This window comes from Pristiophorus japonicus, chromosome 21 (assembly GCF_044704955.1).
Source record: "Pristiophorus japonicus isolate sPriJap1 chromosome 21, sPriJap1.hap1, whole genome shotgun sequence".
Classification (NCBI taxonomy): Eukaryota; Metazoa; Chordata; class Chondrichthyes; family Pristiophoridae; genus Pristiophorus; species Pristiophorus japonicus.
Window position 1 is genome coordinate 9,665,164 of NC_091997.1, and position 19,298 is coordinate 9,684,461.

The 19,298-nt window shown below is 42.6% G+C and overlaps 1 protein-coding gene across 1 annotated transcript in view; it reads left to right on the plus strand.

Annotated features, from left to right (window-relative positions):
* dhx8 (DEAH (Asp-Glu-Ala-His) box polypeptide 8) overlaps positions 1–19,298 on the plus strand; it is a 65,225-nt gene that overhangs the window by 4,485 nt on the left and 41,442 nt on the right. The window contains exons 2-12 of the mRNA XM_070864388.1: positions 1,884–1,969; positions 4,838–4,913; positions 5,112–5,197; positions 6,247–6,347; positions 11,564–11,893; positions 13,160–13,304; positions 14,099–14,302; positions 14,795–14,882; positions 15,762–15,859; positions 16,954–17,101; positions 17,807–17,988. Coding sequence (XP_070720489.1) covers positions 1,884–1,969; positions 4,838–4,913; positions 5,112–5,197; positions 6,247–6,347; positions 11,564–11,893; positions 13,160–13,304; positions 14,099–14,302; positions 14,795–14,882; positions 15,762–15,859; positions 16,954–17,101; positions 17,807–17,988 — 1,544 coding nt within the window. The remainder of the gene's footprint in view (positions 1–1,883; positions 1,970–4,837; positions 4,914–5,111; positions 5,198–6,246; positions 6,348–11,563; positions 11,894–13,159; positions 13,305–14,098; positions 14,303–14,794; positions 14,883–15,761; positions 15,860–16,953; positions 17,102–17,806; positions 17,989–19,298) is intronic.

Consider the following 19,298-nt stretch of genomic DNA (forward strand, 5'->3'; position numbering starts at 1 on the left):
CCTGCTGTCCAGAAAAAATGGGAGCAGTGGTTTTGATTTGAAGTTGTTGGAACTCAATGTTGAGTCCAGAAGGCTGTAAAGTGCCTAATCAAAAGATGAGGTGCTGTTCCTCGGGCTTCCGTTGACCTTCATTGGAACAGTGTAGTAGGTCGAGGTCAGAGTGGAACAGAGTGACTGTAAGCTGAGGATTTCGCTGGTGGACTGACCAGAGGTGTTCCGCAAAGTGATCACTCAATCTGCGTTGGTCTCCCAAGTGTAAAGGATACCGCAACGAATACAGTATAGTAAGTTGAAAGAAGTATAAGTAAGTCGTTGTTTCATCGGGAAGGAGTGTTTGGGGCTCTGGATGGTAGGAAGGAAGCAGGTAAAAGGTGACGATTTAATACTGGTTTTAGTCACGTTAATTTCAGAATTGTTTCTACGTAAGTGGAAGACTTTACCGTTTGAGTTCTTTTTAATGCATGTTTATAATTTTGTTATAATTAGCAAATAGTTGGGAATTTAGAAATTGCCAACAATCTTTAAATTAGTTAGGTAGCATGTCATCATCATAGGCAGTCCCTCGAAATGAAGATGACTTGCTTCCATGCCAAAAAAGGATGAGTTCACAGGTGAAGGACCTAATATTCCAGGTCCCGAACTACATCTTGAAGGGTGGAAGATGCCTGTGCGTGGATTTTTTTAACGTGCGGTGGCCGTTGCACACCAGCCACTACACGGGCTTGACAGAGCCAGGTCTTGGTCCAGTGGCAAGGATTACCCAAGATGACTGGAGACCAGCTCTGCTGCACGGGCCTAGTGCGCACACATATCGCACAGTGTGGGCTGGGCCCGTGCTGCCCCTGGGCTCTCGCCTCTTTTGGCCCCGAACTCGCGCCTCTCCCGGGCCCCGATCACGTCCCTCTACATTCTCTCGCCGCTCCTTCGCCCAACCTCGCCGCTCCTGCTGTACCTGCCCACGCTCCAATCACCGACCTGGACTTTGATGACGTCCCTCTTTGCTGCCATCTCCCTCCTGCACCAGCTCGCGCTGTACCTTGAAGTGGTCAGCACCACGTTGCCCATGGCTGCCGCTCACGCTCCTCTTATGAACCCGACCTGCCTGCGAGAGGTAGCATGTACGCTGCTGTGAGTGCATCTCTTTTGTAGAATACTGTCTCGCCTCATAACAGCTGAGAACTGTCAATAATATTTCTTTTTGTAGAGATTTTCCTTTAAACTAACATGATGAAGGTTGGTAAATTTGCATTATTTATAAATCCGAAGCAAGTGAATATCAATAGTTTGATCCAGAGTGTTGTGGATTCAGGTCCCACTCCAGGGACTTGAGCAAAAAAATCTAGGTTGGTACTCTAGTGCAGTGCTGAGGGAGTGCTGCACTGTCGGAGGTGCTGTTTTTCGGATGACTCGTCAAACCTGCCCTTTCAAGTGGACGTAAAATATTCCATGGCACTATTTTGAAGAAGAGCAGCAGAGTTCTCCCCGGTGTCCTGGACAATATTTATCCCTCAACCACCATCACTAAAAACACATTAACTGGTCATTGCCACATTGCTGTTTGTGGGACTTTGCTGTGTGGGAATTGGCTGTCACATTTCCTACATTACAACAGGTACTACACTTCAAAATAGTACTTCATTGGCTGTAAAATGTTTTGTGATGTCCGGAAGTTATGAAAAGTGCTATATAAATGCAAGTCTTTCTTTAATTGGGCCCAATATTAGTGATCGAATCATTAAAAATCATTAGCATTTGTTTCATCATAAAAAATAATTATTTATTTGTGACTTCTAATGCAAGGGTGTCTTTGATTTACTTGCAATGAGCTATGTGAAATGTAAAATGCTGGTTTATCCAATGTAACATTGTTTTTCTATTTCCAGCTGAGTTTGTCATCAATCTAGCTGAGAAGAATATTACTTTTGAGACTTTTAAAGGGGCACTACTGAAGAATGGAGCTGAGTTCATGGTAAGGTCCATAGAGAGAGGTTTCCAACCTGATCGGCTGGCGATGTGCAGGTCACTTTGACCAAAGTGATCGGAGATGTTTCACAAACCCCAAATAGTCTGACAATAAATGAAATGGAAACAGAAAATGCTGGAAATTTCAGCGGGTCAGGCAGCATCTGTGGGGAGAGAAACAGAGTTAACGTTTCAGGTTGATGACCCTTCGTCAGAACTGGCAAAAGTTCAAAATGTAACAGGTTCTTAAGGAAGTGCAAGGGGCAGTGAAAGGGCGAGGGAAAGAACAAAATGGAAGTTCTGTGATGGGATGGAAGGCAGGAGAGATTTGAGAGATAAAAGGGATGATGGGCCGAATTGAGATGATAATGGCACAAGTTAGGAAACAAAAGATGAGTCTAGATAGGGTGTGAATGGCGGAATAATTACCAGTGCCATGGGAAACAGATAAGAGGGAGGGAGAGGGGGGGCTTTGTAAAACAAAAAGGGAGGGAGGAAAGGGAACAAAATATTGGGAAGAGCTTATGGTCTGAAATTGTTGAACTCGATGTTGAGTCCAGAAGGCTGTAAAGTGCCTAAACGAAAGATGAGGTGCTGTTCCTCGAGCTTGCGTTGAGCTTCATTGGAATAGTGTACATAAGAACATAAGAATTAGGAACAGGAGTAGGCCATCTAGCCCCTCGAGCCTGCTCCGCCATTCAACAAGATCATGGCTGATCTGGCCGTGGATGCAGCTCCACTTACCCGCCCGCTCCCCGTAACCCTTAATTCCCTTATTGGTTAGAAATCTATCTATCTGTGACTTGAATACATTCAATGAGCTAGCCTCAACTGCTTCCCTGGGCAGAGAATTCCACAGATTCACAACCCTCTGGGAGAAGAAATTCCTTCTCAACTCGGTTTTAAATTGGCTCCCCCGTATTTTGAGGCTGTGCCCCCTAGTTCTAGTCTCCCCGACCAGTGGAAACAACCTCTCTGCCTCTATCTTGTCTATCCCTTTCATTATTTTAAATGTTTCTGTAAGATCACCCCTCATCCTTCTGAACTCCAACGAGTAAAGACCCAGTCTACTCAATCTATCATCATAAGGTAACCCCCTCATCTCCGGAATCAGCCTTGTGAATCGTCTCTGTACCCCCTCCAAAGCTAGTATATCCTTCCTTAAGTAAGGTGACTAAAACTGCACGCAGTACTCCAGGTGTGGCCTCACCAATACCCTGTACAGTTGCAGTAGGACCTCCCTGTTTTTGTACTCCATCCTTCTCGCAATGAAGGCCAACATTCCATTCGCCTTCCTGATTACCTGCTGCACCTGCAAACTAACTTTTTGGGATTCATGCACAAGGACCCCCAGGTCCCTCTGCACCACAGCATGTTGTAATTTCTCCCCATTCAAATAATATTCCCTTTTACTGTTTTTCTTTCCAAGGTGTATGACCTCACACTTTCCGACATTGTATTCCATCTGCCAAACCTTAGTAGTAGGCCGAGGACGGAGAGATCAGAATGGGAGTCGAGCGGAGAATTAAAGTGACAGGCGACCGGAAGCGCGGGGTCACGCTTACTGACTGAACGGAGGTGTTCCACAAAGCGGTCACCCAATCTGCGTTTGGCCTCCCCAATGTAGAGGAGACCACATCGTGAGCAGCGAATACAGTGTACTAATTTGAAAAAAGATTTCCAGCATTTTCTGTTTTTTATTTCAGATTCCATCATCCGCAGTATTTCGCTTTTGAATAAATTAAATGGGTCCGTTTGCAGGCTCTCCTGCATCGGCAGTATCCTGCCCCCAACTAAGCCGCCTGTTCTTCAGTGAGGAGCTGAAATACAGTTGTCTGACCGCAAGAGCAGTAGTGAAGCAGAGCTCTTTTGCAGAGTTTGAACAGAAGGGGTTTTTCCTAAATGGTTCTACCTTACTGTCTTTATTCACTGGCTTGCCGAATGCTATTTCCACTATTTGCTATTTTCACTACTGTAAACTCTTCTACTCGAGATCTCCTGTTCAAGTGTGTAACTTTCACAACTGACTTAAAGATATATAGAAACAAATGGCATGGTACTGTGACAAGAAAGTGGACTTACTGTTTGCTAAGATTCTCACCATCTGATATACATAAAGGATAAGTTTGTAACGTAATGCTACTTTGCAGAGGTTTGCGCAATAGAGGAGCGTATTGGAAATTCAAGCACCAAGGTCAGATTGCCTGATTCAAAACCCACAGAATTCTACATCCATTAATGTAAATTCTTGATGCACATTACCATCGCATGAAGCTCTCTACCAACAGTGCTGAATCATAGGCCTAGAAATTCGGCTGTGTAGCACCCATCGTTTGGGCGCTAAACGACCTCCTAAGCCTCCAATATGGCGGGCAGGAAGCGCACGCTCATTACGAGCTAGATTTGTGCTGTCCGCCATATTGGTGAATGCCAAAAAAATCAGCATGCAGTGCCCACGCCTGAAACAGGCGTTAGACCCTTTGCATATGCAGGGGCTTAATGTCTATTTGAGGCCCCCACTGCAAGATTTTGCACTATTTTTACAGTGTTTGCACATAATTCTTGTCAATGTTTTTTGTTAGATACAGTCCACTCCTCTTAAGTTGAAGTTACTTAATTCAAATTACTGAATAATTCAAATTTTTTTTCTGGCTCCGAAAACAAATTCACATGATCAGGAGTAGACTGTAATTTTTTCTCGCCTCCGCATTCTCATGAACGACTATATCTAAGGTTATAACATTTTCATGCAAATTATAAGAATAAATGCGGTAAGTTGTTGCCAAGAGTCATCCCCATACGAGTAATACAGTTTATTTTGGACTCTTAAGTTCTTTGGTCTGATTTAATATCCGTACTTTTCGCTGTTTTCCAGGATTCACTCGTCAGCAATTTGTTACGTCTAATACAGACTATGCGACCTCCAGCCAAGCCCTCCACTTCCAGCAAAGGTGAGAAAGGCTCACCTTGTCCTAGTATAACTGATTAGATTTTAATAGAATCATGGAATTTCAGAACACATAAAGATGCCATTCAGCCCATCGCAGCTGCACTGGCTCTCTGGAAGAGCTGTCCACTTAGTCTTATTTCCATCTTCATCCTTTTATGTTTACCTAAATCCTTATTGCTTTCTCTCTATTTTTGTACAGCTGAAATAGCCAAACCAAGGACAGAAAAGGAGAAAATGAAGGAGCTGTTTCCAGTTCTTTGTATGCCTGATAACCCAGCAGCAAGGGTAAGATCGACATTTACTTCACTTCCAGTTCCATTAAAGGGGAATTTGACTGTTCCTGTGGTCGGCCGTTTGTTCTAACTTGAAGTCGTCCTTTGACACTCAGTCGAGGGTAACTTTCATTCTTGAACATACTCACTTTCATTCTTGCACTGAAATCAAAACAAGAGATGTTGGAAGTGGGCCCAGTCAGTGTCTGAAAGAGAAAGAACAGACGAACATTTCTAGTGTGCCCTTTCATCAGTGCTGAGTTGTGATTTGCAGCATTCAGTATTTCTTATCACTGCTTTGTGCACTGGATTGACTTGGGGAGGGTATGCTTGAACTGTATAAAACACTAGTTGGGCCACAGCTGGAGTACTGCGTGCAGTTCTGGTCACCACATTCCACGAAAGATGTGATTGCACAAGAGAGGGTACAGTGGAGATTTACGAGGATGTTACCTGGTCTGGAGAATTTTAGCTATGAGGAAAGATTGGATAGGCTGGGTTTGTTTTCTTTGGAACAGAGGAGGCTGAGGGGAGACCTTATTGAGGTGTATAAAATTATGAGGGGCTTAGATAGAGTGGATAGGAAGAACTATTTCCCTTAGCAGAGGGGGTCAACAACCAGGGGGCATATATTTAAAGTAATTGGTAGGAGGTTTAGAGGGGAAATGTTTTCACCCAGAGGGTGGTGGGGGCCACAGCCTGAAAGGGTGGTAGAGGCAGAAACCTTCACCACATTTAAAAAGTACTTGGATGTGCACTTGAAGTGCTGTAACCTACAGGGCTGGGGACCAAGAGCTGGAAAGTGGGATTAGGCTGGATAGCTCTTTGTCGGCCAGCGTGGACACTAGTTGGGCCACAGCTGGAGTACTGCGGCAGTTCTGGTCACCACATTCCACGAAAGATGTGATTGCACAAGAGGGGGTACAGAGGAGATTTAAGAGAATGTTGCCTGGTCTGGAGAATTTTATGAGTTACTCTGTTACCGTGTGGACACAGCTCCATAATGGCTGTTGCTACTTGTTGGTGCTTTGGTAGAAACCTAATCCGCTGTTTGTTTTACAGAATCTGCTGGATGAAGATGATATGAAAATAGCTGCAGATGCATTGAAGGAGCTTGAGGCCTTGATGCCATCAAAGGATGATAAGAAGAGTAGTAAGCGCAGGTATGCAATGGGCAGTTTCTTTTAAGCATGGTTTAATAATCCCTTTTTCTTCAACAGATGAGTGGAAAAAGGCACCACCTGATACAATAATAAGCTACACAGTCCAGAAAGTCCTAGGTTTACTTCCTGGTCTGTGCTGGGTTACCTGGTCTCAGTTGGGCAGCACTAGGAGTGCAGCTGTTGACCTTTGCACCCTGGATTAAGGCTGGTGGGGAAATCAGCCAGGGATCCCACTCCTGATTGCTGTCCAGTGACTCCAGCTGAAAAGTGTGGATGAGATCACTGGGTGATGACCAGACCAGGTTTGCCTGTGATGCCCTCAATGATAGAACACTCTGTAGATGCTTACAGTCTAGATTCAGAAGTGAATGGCTACTTAGTCTGCCCTCGTGAGCATCCCTGATTATAACTGCTCAACCATCGGTGGCTGTGCTTTCAGCTGCTTGGCTCTAAGCTCTGGAACTCCCTCTCTAAACCTCTCCGCCTCTCTACCTCTCTTTCCTCCTTTAAGACGCTCTTTAAAACTGACCTCTTTGACCAAGCTTTTGGTGATCTGCCATAATTTCTTCTCGCGTGGCTCGGTGTCAAATTGATTTTTTTTGTCTTCTAACACTCCTGTGAAGCACCTTGGGACGTTTTACTACATTAAAGGCGCTATATAAATACAAGTTGTTAGGAAGGGTTCTAATATGAAACTATACCTCAACAGCATAATATTTATAAACATAAAGATTAATGGCTGCCAGCGAATTCAATGTGGAGTAGTTTTAATTTGGGACTTAAGTAATAATGGTATTGAATTTTATATTTACATTTCAGCCCTAAGATTAGCATTCAGGTCTGAGAAGGATTCTGATTCCCATTCCCATTAGGACCAGAGACAGCTGGTTGGAAAGGGTCCTGCTATCTAAGTGGGTTTTTTCAGCCAGTTATGGGCTGCGTTTTTTCCTGGATAGAACAGGAGGTACCTTCTTTAAGTGTTTCTTTCACTCTTCATCATCCTCATCCTTCCAACAAAATTGATCCCCTTTTGATTCAAGAAGCTCCGAGATTCATAAATATATGAGAATGGTTTAACTGATGTCACAAAACCCAGAATCGCACTAACAGCGATGTTTCCTCCTAATTTTAAATTTGGACGCATGGGCCCTTTAACGGGCCCTTACAGCCCGTTATTCAAAGCTTCGCTTCTGAGTAAAATTTCACGTTGGAAAAACCGTATCCGGGCTGTGTGGGACCGGCAGATAGCTGCATGGCCTAGTGTGAATGTTGACTAACAGTCCCAGCCTACATAAACTAGAAAAGGTGGGATGGGAGAGGGGGCGCTTTCAGAATCATATCTCAGACTTGCGTTTCAGAAATGCACGTAATGGAAAAACTTTGACTGGAAAATCAACGGAACATTTAATTTGATTCTACATTTTCAGCATCCATCTAATGTTTGATGGCTGGAATTGGAAGACAGTTGGGCTTTAAGAGGTTATATGCAATTCATTTTAATTGGCAATTAGAATTTTTTTTAACAATTAGTAAATTGTGCATTTAAAGAACCATAATTTCACAAAGGATAATTGGCTCTAATTCACAAAGCATTTCACTAAGAAATATACATCTTATTGTTGATAAAACCTATATTATTTGGGAAAGCTGCTTAAACTCTGGGAAATTTGTTCTTGTAGTTCTTTTGAAAAGCTGCTATATAGGAGTGGTAGCTTTTTGATATGATAAAGTGATAGTTAAAGGCTAGGGTATAGCTGGACTGTACTACAGTAGTATCTGTTTTTTTTCTGTCAATACAGTAATATTACCAGCTCTAGTATTGAATTGATTGACATCTACAGCTTTTTAAGGGAGGGCTTTTTTTTAATAGATTTGATCACTTCTCGAGTAAGAGGAGAAGTACAGGTTGAATCTCCCTTATCCGGCAGCCTCGGGACCTGGCCTGTGCTGAATAAGGGACATTTTGCCAGATAAAGGGAGGTCAGCCCGAGGAGGCGGTGGGGGAAGGAGGAAGGAGGAGGTCGGTGCCCTGGGCGGGCCCGAAGTGTCAGCGGACCCCAAAGTCCGGGGTTCTGCGCATCGCCCCCGGCCACCAGAATCATGCCGGACGAGCGGTGGTGCCGGATAAGGGAGTCCCAGATAAAGGAGGTCCAACCTGTAGTAACATGAGTGGAAATGTTTCAGGAAGGTGGGATGCTGTGCATGCAATCCCCAAAGTGAGCAGAAGGGGGCATACTTTCCTGATGGTCATTTGGGTTTTCTGGATGAGAAAGCTTGCGACAGGTTCTGTAGCTTTGAGTTGACAATATGTGAGCCTGAATTGTGTAGCCCACTTTATCAAAGCAAGTTGTTGAAAATATAATAGTTCAAAAGGACTCTCGGGAAAATAGTATGGGAAAGATTATCTTAATCAACGGAACATTTAATTTGATTCTAAATTTTCAGCATCCATCTAATGTTTGACTACTGGAATTGGAGGACATTTGGGCTTTGAGGTTATGTGCAATTCATTTTAATTGGCAATTAGACTTTATTTAAACTGTTTGTTAAATTGGGGAAAATTGTAAAAGAACTTTGTTACCATTTTACTATAAATGGTGAACAGTGGAAATCTTTTCCCGTGCAAACAGCAAACATTGGGGATGGGGGAGAGTTTGAAACTGTTCTTCAGACACAGGCAGAAACAAACTGAGCTCCAATCTCCTTTTTCATTAGGAGCGAGAGCATCAGATGGGTGGGGAGTAACCAGTTTATTGTTGATGTTGCCTTGCATCAGATAATGGATCATAAGAAATAGTAAAGTTAGATTACTTTATAATCTGACAAGAGTTTCAAAGCACCATTTTAGTTGAAGTTTATAATGAGAGTTTTGGTTAACATGATTGTTGGTGTTTTGGTTACTAAAGTTGGCTCCGTTTGCCCTTTTAGTTTCTGCACTGGAAGCAGTAAGACCTTGATTATTAATGCAAATGTTATCCTATCTTGGGGTTTGTTATGGTATGAGAAAGTTGTATTAAAGAAAGACTTGCAATTATATAGTGCATTATCACATCTCTAATAACCATTGCAAAGTGCTTCACATACTATGAATTACGTTGGATATATGGCGCATAAACAGGCCATTCAGCCCAACCAATCCATGCCGGCGTTTATGCTCCACTCGAGCCTCCACCTGTCTTTCATCATCTAACTCTATCAGCGTATTCCTCTATTCCCTTCTCCCTCAGGCGCTTGTCTGCATCTCTATACTATTCGCTTCAACCACTCCCTGTGGTAGCAAGTTCCACATTCTCACCACTCTCTGGGTAAAGAATTTTCTTCTGAATTCCCTATTACTTTGAAGTGCAGTCACAGTGTTATGGAGGTGAACACAGCAGCCATTCTGTGCACAGTAGTGCCCCAATTACTAAATCTGTAGGGCCTCAGAAATGCTGAATTTAAAATAAAACAATTAAAAAATTCCAATAAAAACCTTAATTAAAACCTGTACTTAATTAAAATCAAGTAATCTCTATTTTCCTCCTCTTCCAGCTCGAAAGACTTGCTTTAAAACTCAGCCCTCTAAATTCAGAAATTATCATTGTAACTTTACTGTGGACTCCCTCCAATAGCTTTACAGCTTTCCTGTAATACGCCGACTAAAACTGAACATCGTACTCCAGATCAAAACACAAGCAAAATATTGTGGATGCTGCAAATACTCAGTAGGTCAGGTAGCATCTGTGGAGAGAGAAACTGAATTAATGTTTCACGTCAATTGCCTTTCATCATAGTACTCCCAATGTGGCCTGACCAAGGTCAGGTACAATTTTGACATCACTTCCTTTGACTTGCGTTGTTCCTTTTAGCTATACATCCCAATATTTTATTTGCTTTCTTTGTCACCTGTGAACACTGAACCAATGGTTTTAATGACCTATCCACCAACACCCCAGATCTCTGTCCTGTTCTGTTGACTTCCAGCTTACTACCATTTAATACGTAATCCACCCTCTCACTTCTCTACCTCATCTAATGACTTTACACACACAGGGTTGAATTCCATCTCATACCTCTTTGCCAGTTGATCTAGCCTGGTCCAGATCCCTTTAGATTATTGCATGTTGCTCAGCATCATTGGCCAGTGTTCCCAATTTGGTGTCGCCCACAAACTTCCATCATTTTCTAAATCACTTATGCAAACAGTGGCCCCAACCCAGATGCTGTAGCACTCCACCGGCAACCAGTTTCCAGACACCACCTCCCTTTGATGGCTACCTTTTAGTCACTGATCGATCCAGTCTAGTATCTTGCCATCTGTCCTGTGGCCTTACATCTTTGTGAATCAGTCTGCTTTGTGAAGCAGTGTCAATAGTGTCTTGCTGAAATCCAATTCGATAACATCCACTGCCTCACCCGTAGCAATCAGACTTCAAACCTTTTTGAAGAAATCCAATAAACTGGTCAAACCCTTTTGAACCCATGCTGACTCTTTCTAATCAGAACCTGCCCAGTCAGATGATACCTCAACAAAACCTCAAATCCTTTCCACGCAATAATGGTTAGGCTGGCAAGTCTGTCATTTCAGGGTTGATCTTTTGCCCCCTTTTTAAACAGGGACTGATATTCCCTACTTTCCAATCTGTTCGGATGTTAGCTCTTTATAATGAGCATTGAAGGATAATTTAGTAAGAGGATCTACAATTTCCTCAGTCGACTCCAATAATACCCTTGGCTAGAAATAATTGGAGTCTTTTCACCAGTTCTGTTAGCCGCATGGAATAAAACAGACAGGACAGTGAGCAGCACCTTGTTGAGAAATAGAACGGTGTAACAGGCATAGCTGCGGCTTTCTTTCAAATTAAGCCATGGCAGTAGAGAGTGAGCTACCTGAGAGGCGAGCTCATAGATGTATAGAAGATAATAAATCCACTATTTCAAGATGAATCTACGATGGTAGGACATGGGGCTCAAGTTCAAGCTAGTGAAAGGCAGATTTAGAACTGGTATCGGGAAGTTGTCCTTCACACAGAGTATAATCAATGTGAATGGACTTTCTGGTAGGGAGAAAAGACCCTGGAATCTATTGGGTGCTGTAATAGGGGGAACACTAATATTTTGCAGGTCTTTCTCATCTGTGCATCTCATGACATTGGCTATCTGGTCAATACTTTTATCATGATTTATTTGACATTTGTAAAAGCGAGTTATTCTGGGTTTTTTTTTTAAAAAAAAAGGTCTCATGAAAAGGGAAAGAAAAAGAAACGGAGTCGTAGCCGCAGCCGAGAACGCGACCGAGACCGGAAACGGCGTCGCAGGTCCCGGTCCAGATCACGCTCCAGAGACCGAACCAAAAGTAAATCCAGCAGGCGATCCAGAAGCAGGAGTTGTAGCCCGAGTCGAGACCATAAGGATCGGGGCAGAGCCAATGAAAAGAGCTGTGAGAAAAGGAAAGACCGACATGTAGACCGGCCGCCACCAGAGGAACCATCAGTGGGCGAGATCTACAATGGCAAGGTCACCAGCATCATGCAGTTTGGATGCTTTGTACAGCTGGAAGGGCTGAGGTACAGTATTACCACAAAGGAAGAAGTGCACAATGTAGCAAGTTGATCACAAATGGTTGCAGCATCCTAACCAATTTAGGGAGGGGCACTTTTATTTTTTTCAAACTCTGAAATTTGACAGGCTTAGAAATGCCTCAATAGACTCCAGTAAATAGCACTGCGATTAAATGTCAAGACAGCTCTCAAACCTATGTTTTTATTTTTTTGCATCAATTTCCTGCATTTGAGCAAAGCTTTCCAAATCTCCTTTTAAGTGTTTTAATTTTAAGTTTTGTCCAAACAGTTTATAAAAGTTACTTGGTACATGGAGGTGTGTGTTTCCTACCACATGTACTGCTCCACCAATACCTCCGAGTTCAGTAGGGCCAAAGGAGACATCGAATGTGCTCAAAACTAAAGGCTTAATCTTCCATTACAAAATTATAACCAAACTATCTTTTTGTTGGTCCACATGGGTCATAAACTAATAGGTTTAAAAAAAAAAAATGTGCAAGAATGGGTTCACATTACATAAGTATGACCGAAGTTGATAAGATCATAGAAATTAGTTCTGTGAAGCTGAGTTTTTGTTAGAATTGTTCCAGTTCAGTACATCGACAAGGTTTGAGACTTGACAACACTCGTTTCAACATCTGCCAACCTTTTGAGGTGCTGACAGTATTTCAGTTTTAGCTGTACCAGGGGCAGCAATTTTTTTCTTTCTTTGGCAGCAACTGGAACACAGTAAAAGTGCAGCTGAGGGGGGCAGGGGTCAGAGCTCCTGGGCAGAAGCATGTCACAGGATGCCAAAAGCACAGTAGGGAGCTGTGGAAGTGCTCTATATCTACCCTGTCTTGTATTAAGATAAATAAGTTGTAATCATTACTGGGGCATGGCGTTGTCTTTGATTCCCATGTGTCTTGAATCCTGATTTTAACATTTTAAAAATCTTTGAATACAGTTAAATGTAGATATTGCCTCTAAATATGAATACGTATTGCTAATGTGAAAATATTAACCTGTAAAGCAAAAACCTGTCTATTGATTTTTTTTTTTTTATCTCTGTTGTGTTTTTCTTGGATGTTTCAGATATCAACCATTTCCCAGGTGTGTCTCCGAATGCATTAAAGTAACTGGTTTAAAAAAAAAACTTAATGTAGATTTTCCATTTTTATTTCAAAATGCTTCATTCACCATGTAAAAGGAATTGTGTATAACTCTTGTATTTGCAGTCAGTTTACTAATAAATAAATGCTTTCTCCCCCCCCTCCCCTTTTTTTTATAAAGGAAACGATGGGAGGGCTTGGTACACATCTCCGAGCTCAGGCGAGAGGGGCGTGTAGCCAATGTTGCTGACGTTGTTAGCAAAGGTCAGAGAGTAAAGATCAAGGTGTTATCGTTCACTGGCTCCAAGACCAGCTTGAGTATGAAGGTAATTATAAAGACTAAATTTGCATTCAATTTTGGATTGAAATTACTGAAAGTGAAATTTGAACTTAAGGCTCGGTACAGCTGTCGGAGTTTTTTGTTGGACCTCAGCCTTGAGCCGTCTGTAATGCTGCCTTGAAGCTCCGAGTTGGGTGGTTGTTCAAGACTCAGAAATGCCCTGCGCTTGCAATCTATTAGCTCTTGGATCTCCTGGTCATTCTCATCAAACTAGTCCTGGTGTTTCCTGGTTGAGTGACCGAGCGTCTCTTCGCAGGCACTGGTTATGGAGGCCTGAAGGGCAGACCAAGCGCTGTGGGCATTCTGCATCTCTGGGTCATCAAGGCATGCCAGATTAGCTGTCTGTATAGGGCTGTCTGTATAGGGCTCTCTTAGCTGGGTTTTTGAGTGCTCCGGCATTGACTCTTTTGTGGCACTGCTTCTGCTGCCCTCGTTGGTTTGGGGTTATGTTGATGTCGATGATGGATCGGTTTAGGCGGTGGTCCGTGCAGCAGTCGTCAGCTCCTGTCATGGCGCGGGTGATGCGCCCATCCTTGCGATCCCCGTATGGCTGTCCTACCTGTGATGGGGACTGTGGTTCTCGTATTGGACTGTTCAGCCACCTAAGGACTCATTTTTAGAGCGGAAGCAAGTCTCCCTCGATTCCGAGGGGATGATGACAGCTGACGGAGTGAACAGATGGCAGAGCCTTTTATTTTGAGCCAACTTTCTTTAAACAAATCGCTTTCTACTTGGTTAGCTCTGAATTAAAATTGTTCCTGTTTTAATTTGTTTCCTTAGGATGTCGACCAAGAGACTGGAGAAGATCTAAACCCAAACCGGCGGCGAAACGTTGGCGGAGAAAACAATGAGGAAACTACCATGAGGAACCCTGACCGGCCCAGTAACCTGTCGTTGGTGAACACCCCGGAGATTGAGGATGACGTACTAGAACGCAAGCGTCTCACAAAAATCTCTGATCCCGAGAAGTGGGAGATCAAACAGGTGGGGCCCAGTTAACACAGTCTAATCTGCCAGAATCAAAACTGAAAATACCGAACAGCACAAAGCATATCTACCAGCTGCTATAGAGAAAAGATAGGTTGCCGCTTCAGATGGAACTATACCACAAGTCGCTGTGTTCACCTGTCGTTTCTCACTTAGTTACTGACTGACTTTGTGCATTTGTGTCCCAGATTTCCAGTGTTCTCTTCTTTTATCTCAACGGCTAAATGTTGAACATAATACTTAGCGATATTTTGAATAATCGTTTTCTGAAACTAGTACTGAGGTGGTATTTCAGAGAAGATTACTTTACAAGAACAAAGCAGTGGTGACGTTCCTGTAATAGTGTATTTCTGCCACTAGGCAGCGCTAATTCATAATGTGCATCAGGATTGCTCAGTTGACCCATTATATTTTTCAGGGACACACTACTTTTGAAAACTAAGTGGAGTGCTCTTATAATTTGTTGTGTGTATGTAATTAACATTTCAGATGATTGCAGCAAATGTTATCTCAAAGGAAGAGTATCCCGACTTTGATGAAGAAACAGGCATCCTTCCGAAAGTTGATGATGAAGAAGGTATAACCCACCTTGTGTTCTTTCCTTCTACTGAGCACTTTGATTTTTTTTTTTAAATACACTAACAATTAAATCACATCTATGTATTTACTTACTTCATGCTTACATTTTTATCGCTCCACCATTGGTGGCAGTGCCTTTTAAACTCTGGAATTCCCTAGCTAAACCCCTCTGTCTTTCTGTATATCCCTCTCTCTCTCTCTCTCTCTCTCTCTCTCTCTCTCTCTCTCTCTCTCTCTCTCTCTCTCTCTCTCTCTCCCCTCCTTCCAGACACTTCTTAAAACCTACCTCTTTGACCAAGCCTGTCCTAGTATCTCCTTATGTGGTTCAGTGTCAAATTTTGTTTGATCATGCTATTGTGAAGTGCCTTGGGATGTTTATTGTGTTAAAGGTGCTATATAAATACAATTTGTTGCTGGTTGGTTTTCACTAATTTAAAAGTTATTGTTGCATTTGTGTTCTTTTTATTCAAATCCTTTTTTAAAAAAAAAAAGTCACTTTTAAATTGTTAAATTCGCGTTGGACACTTTAATATACACAAAGTTATCTGTATTGTATAACTTAAACCAGAACAGATTCAGTTAACTCGTATCAATTGGTTTATTGAGTTTACATACATCTCCTGCTTTATACCATGCAATGGTAGGTGAGGAAGCGTGTGAAAGGAGAGATTGATATGTACCTGATCCCAATGGCACTCAGACGCTGGATTGATGCAGTAAAAATCTCAACCTTCAGTCTATGTTGCAGTATTGTGGATTAGTTGAGAAAAGACAATTTAACAAATGAAGACGCCAGACACTTGTCACAGTAAAAATTGAGTGATATTTTATATGCAGCCTGTTGAGTTTTTGGATGACTTTGTCAACTATCTTGCAGATGAGGACCTTGAGATTGAGCTAGTGGAAGAAGAGCCTCCATTCCTCAGGGGCCATACCAAACAGAGCATGGATATGAGTCCTGTTAAAATAGTAAAGGTATGCAAAGCAATGATTAAATCCACGATCTCCATTAATATCTTTGTTTCAGTGCTGTCAACTAAATTTGTGAAATATATTTTAAACTCCATTTGAAGCTTGTTTCCTACTTGTTTTTAACAGGCATGTTAAATGTACCACTTTTCTCTTGAAAAAAGAAGGCAGAGGGGTGACTTAATAGAGGCCTTTAAAATTATGAAAGGTTTTGATCGAGTGGATACAGAGAGAATGTTTTGTGGGGAAGAGCATAACTAGAGGCCATCAATATAGGGTCATCATCAGGAAATCCAATAGGGAATTCATAAGAAACTTCTTTATCCAGAGAGTGGTGAGAATGTGGAACTCGCTACCACAGGGAGAGGTTGAAGTGAATAGTATCGATGCATTTAAAGGGAGGCTAGACAAGAATATGAGGGAGAAGGGAATAGAGGGTTATGCTGATGGATTTAGATGAGGAAAGACTGGAGGAGGCTCGAGTGGAGCATAAACGATGGCATGGACTGGTTGGGCCGAATGGCTTGTTTCTGTGCCGTATATCCTATGTACCAAATTAGAAATTAATCCACGACTTATCATCGAGCCATGAAGGTCCATATGTTGTACATTACTCATTGTAATAATTCTGTAAAGGCAACTTTTTTGTTTGGTTGTGGGAGAATGGATATATCTGTGCAATGAAGCTTTAAGCTCATTTGAATCCTGCAGATGACTGTGACTGTAGCGGTTCAAGAAGGTGGCTCACCTCCACCTTCTCGAGGGCAGTTAGGAATGGGCAATAAATGCCGGCCTGGCCAGTGACGCCCACATCCCAGGAACGATTCTTTTTAAAAAGGTACCATATCAAAAACCAGTGAAACAGTCAGAGCTTCAGAGCGTGAGATCATAGCTGCTGTAGGCCTTAATTAGGCAGAGATGTGACTAGTGACAGCAAGGTGAGATCTTGGATGGAGTGCGAATGTTTCCTGAGGCGTGTTCTCTGGCATAGTTTTTGTGCTAAGTTAAAACCTTCAAAAAGTTTCAACGCCCAATTATTTGGTGCAGTGTTTTCAAAATGTACTTGAACTGCTAAATGTGTTGGTTTATGCTTGATTTAGAATCCCGATGGCTCACTATCCCAGGCTGCCATGATGCAAAGCGCTCTGGCTAAGGAAAGACGGGAGATGAAGCAAGCACAGCGAGAGGCAGAAATGGACTCGATCCCAATGGGACTCAATAAACACTGGGTTGATCCACTACCTGATGGTAAGTTAATGGCTAAAGTATTTTCTTTGTGCAGAGGATGGGGAAGGAAAGGTATTGATTGTAAATAGTTTTTGGTTTCTGCTGATCTTGTATTTCAGTGATTGGTAATGCAATATTTTTTTGCTATTCTAGCTTTAAGTTGCTAATTAGATGAATTATTAAAACTATTGTAGATTTGTTATTTTTACTTTCTATGTGAATTTATTGTTGTTCAAAGTGAGAGCTGTTAATGCGAGGGAATGGAACGCTTTCTGTTTTGACCCACTCAGTATCATACACTCACAGGTCAGGTATGGTGGAAATGGAAGCTGAGTAAAGCCCTGAGACTTGACTCGAACAATGTGCCTAAGACCTATGTACCCATCCCCATTGCCTCAGTGTGGCATTTTTCACACCGCCACCTTATGGTTTCTCTGAGTGAGATGGCAGCTTTGTCTTGTGGGCAAACTAGGAACTAGCCGTACACTTTTCACATTCGATCCTTACAGCCCGCATTTCAGCTCATTGGTCTGGCTGGATTTGCACTCAATCTCCTAATGTAAAAACAGTGTCACAACCATGCACCTTTCAGTTCCCTCCTTCGTCCCAAATAAGATATTATTTTTCGGTGTGACTGCAGTAAATTGTCATGTTTGTTGTAGCGAATGCAGAAAGTACCTGAAAGATTGTGGGACAAATCAATAGCATGTGCACTTTATTTTCTAGTTGATGGCCGACAGATTGCAGCAAACATGAGGGGTATAGGAATGATGCCCCAAGACATACCCGAGTGGAAGAAGCATGCCTTTGGAGGAAACAAGGCATCATATGGCCGTAAAACTCAAATGTCTATCCTTGAACAGAGAGAGAGCCTACCCATCTATAGACTTAAAGAACAGTTGGTTCAGGTATGAAAAATTGCATCAAATCTTTACATAGACATACTAATCTTTGCAATCATATTCTATAGATCTCTTTCTCTTTCCCCCCCCCCCCCCCCCCCCCCCCCACAGGCTTCCCTTTCCTGTTGTCACACTTTATAACATTAAAAATACCTGTGATCAGTTGTAAAGACAATTCCCTGTGTAAATTGGCCCAACAGGCGCTGTAGTTGCAAGTTATGGCCATTAGGTGGCGTCATAGCTCCACTGTATCCTATACCATAGAAACATAGAAAATAGGTGCAGGAGTAGGCCATTTGGCCCTTCGAGCCTGCACCGCCCTTCAATAAGATCATGGCTGATCATTCCCTCGGTACCCCTTTCCTGCTTTCTCTCCATACCCCTTGATCTCCTTAGCCATAATGGCTATATCTAACTCCCTCTTGAATATAATCAATGAACTGGCATCAACAAATCTCTGCAGCAGGGAATTCCACAGGTTAACAACTCTCTGAGTGAAGAAGTTTCTCCTCATCTCAGTCCTAAATGGCTTGCCCCTTATCCTAGGACTATGTCCCCTGGTTCTGGACTTCCCCAACATTGGGAACATTCTTCCCGCAGCTAACCTGTCCAGTCCCATCAGAATCTTAAAAGTTTCTATGAGATCCCCTCTCACCCTTCTAAACTCCAGTGAATAAAGGCCCAGTTGATCCAGTCTTTCCTTATGTGACAGTCCAGCCATCCCTGGAATCAGTCTGGTGAACCTTCGCTGCACTCCCTCAATAGCAAGAATGTCCTTCCTCAGATTAGGAGACCAAAACTGAACACGCTATTCCAGGTGAGGCCTCACCAAGGCCCTGTACAACTGCAGTAAGACCTCCTTGCTCCTATACTCAAATCCCCGAGCTATGAAGGCCAACATACCATTTGCTGCCTTCACCGCCTGCTGTACCTGTATGCCAACTTTCAATGACTGATGAACCATGACACCCAGGTCTCATTGCACCATGTTGTGCTGTAACGCATCGTGAGCAGCACCATCTATGGGATGCATTAAAACTATATCCAATGTTTTGCTCAGGGATAGTTGTACCTATCCGCGTTGGAATGATATCGTAGGCATAGAGATTGAATGTATAGTCTGATGAAGGAAGAGGACAAAAATCAGCACTAGAAATGTGAGGATATACCCAGCAGGAAAGGATGAACAGGCTGGGTCTCTTCTCTCTTGAAAAAAGAAAGCTGAGGGGTGACTTAATAGAGGTCTTTAAACTTATGAAAGATTTTGATAGAGTAGACACAGAGAGAGTGTTTCTACTTGTGGAGGAAGTGTAAAA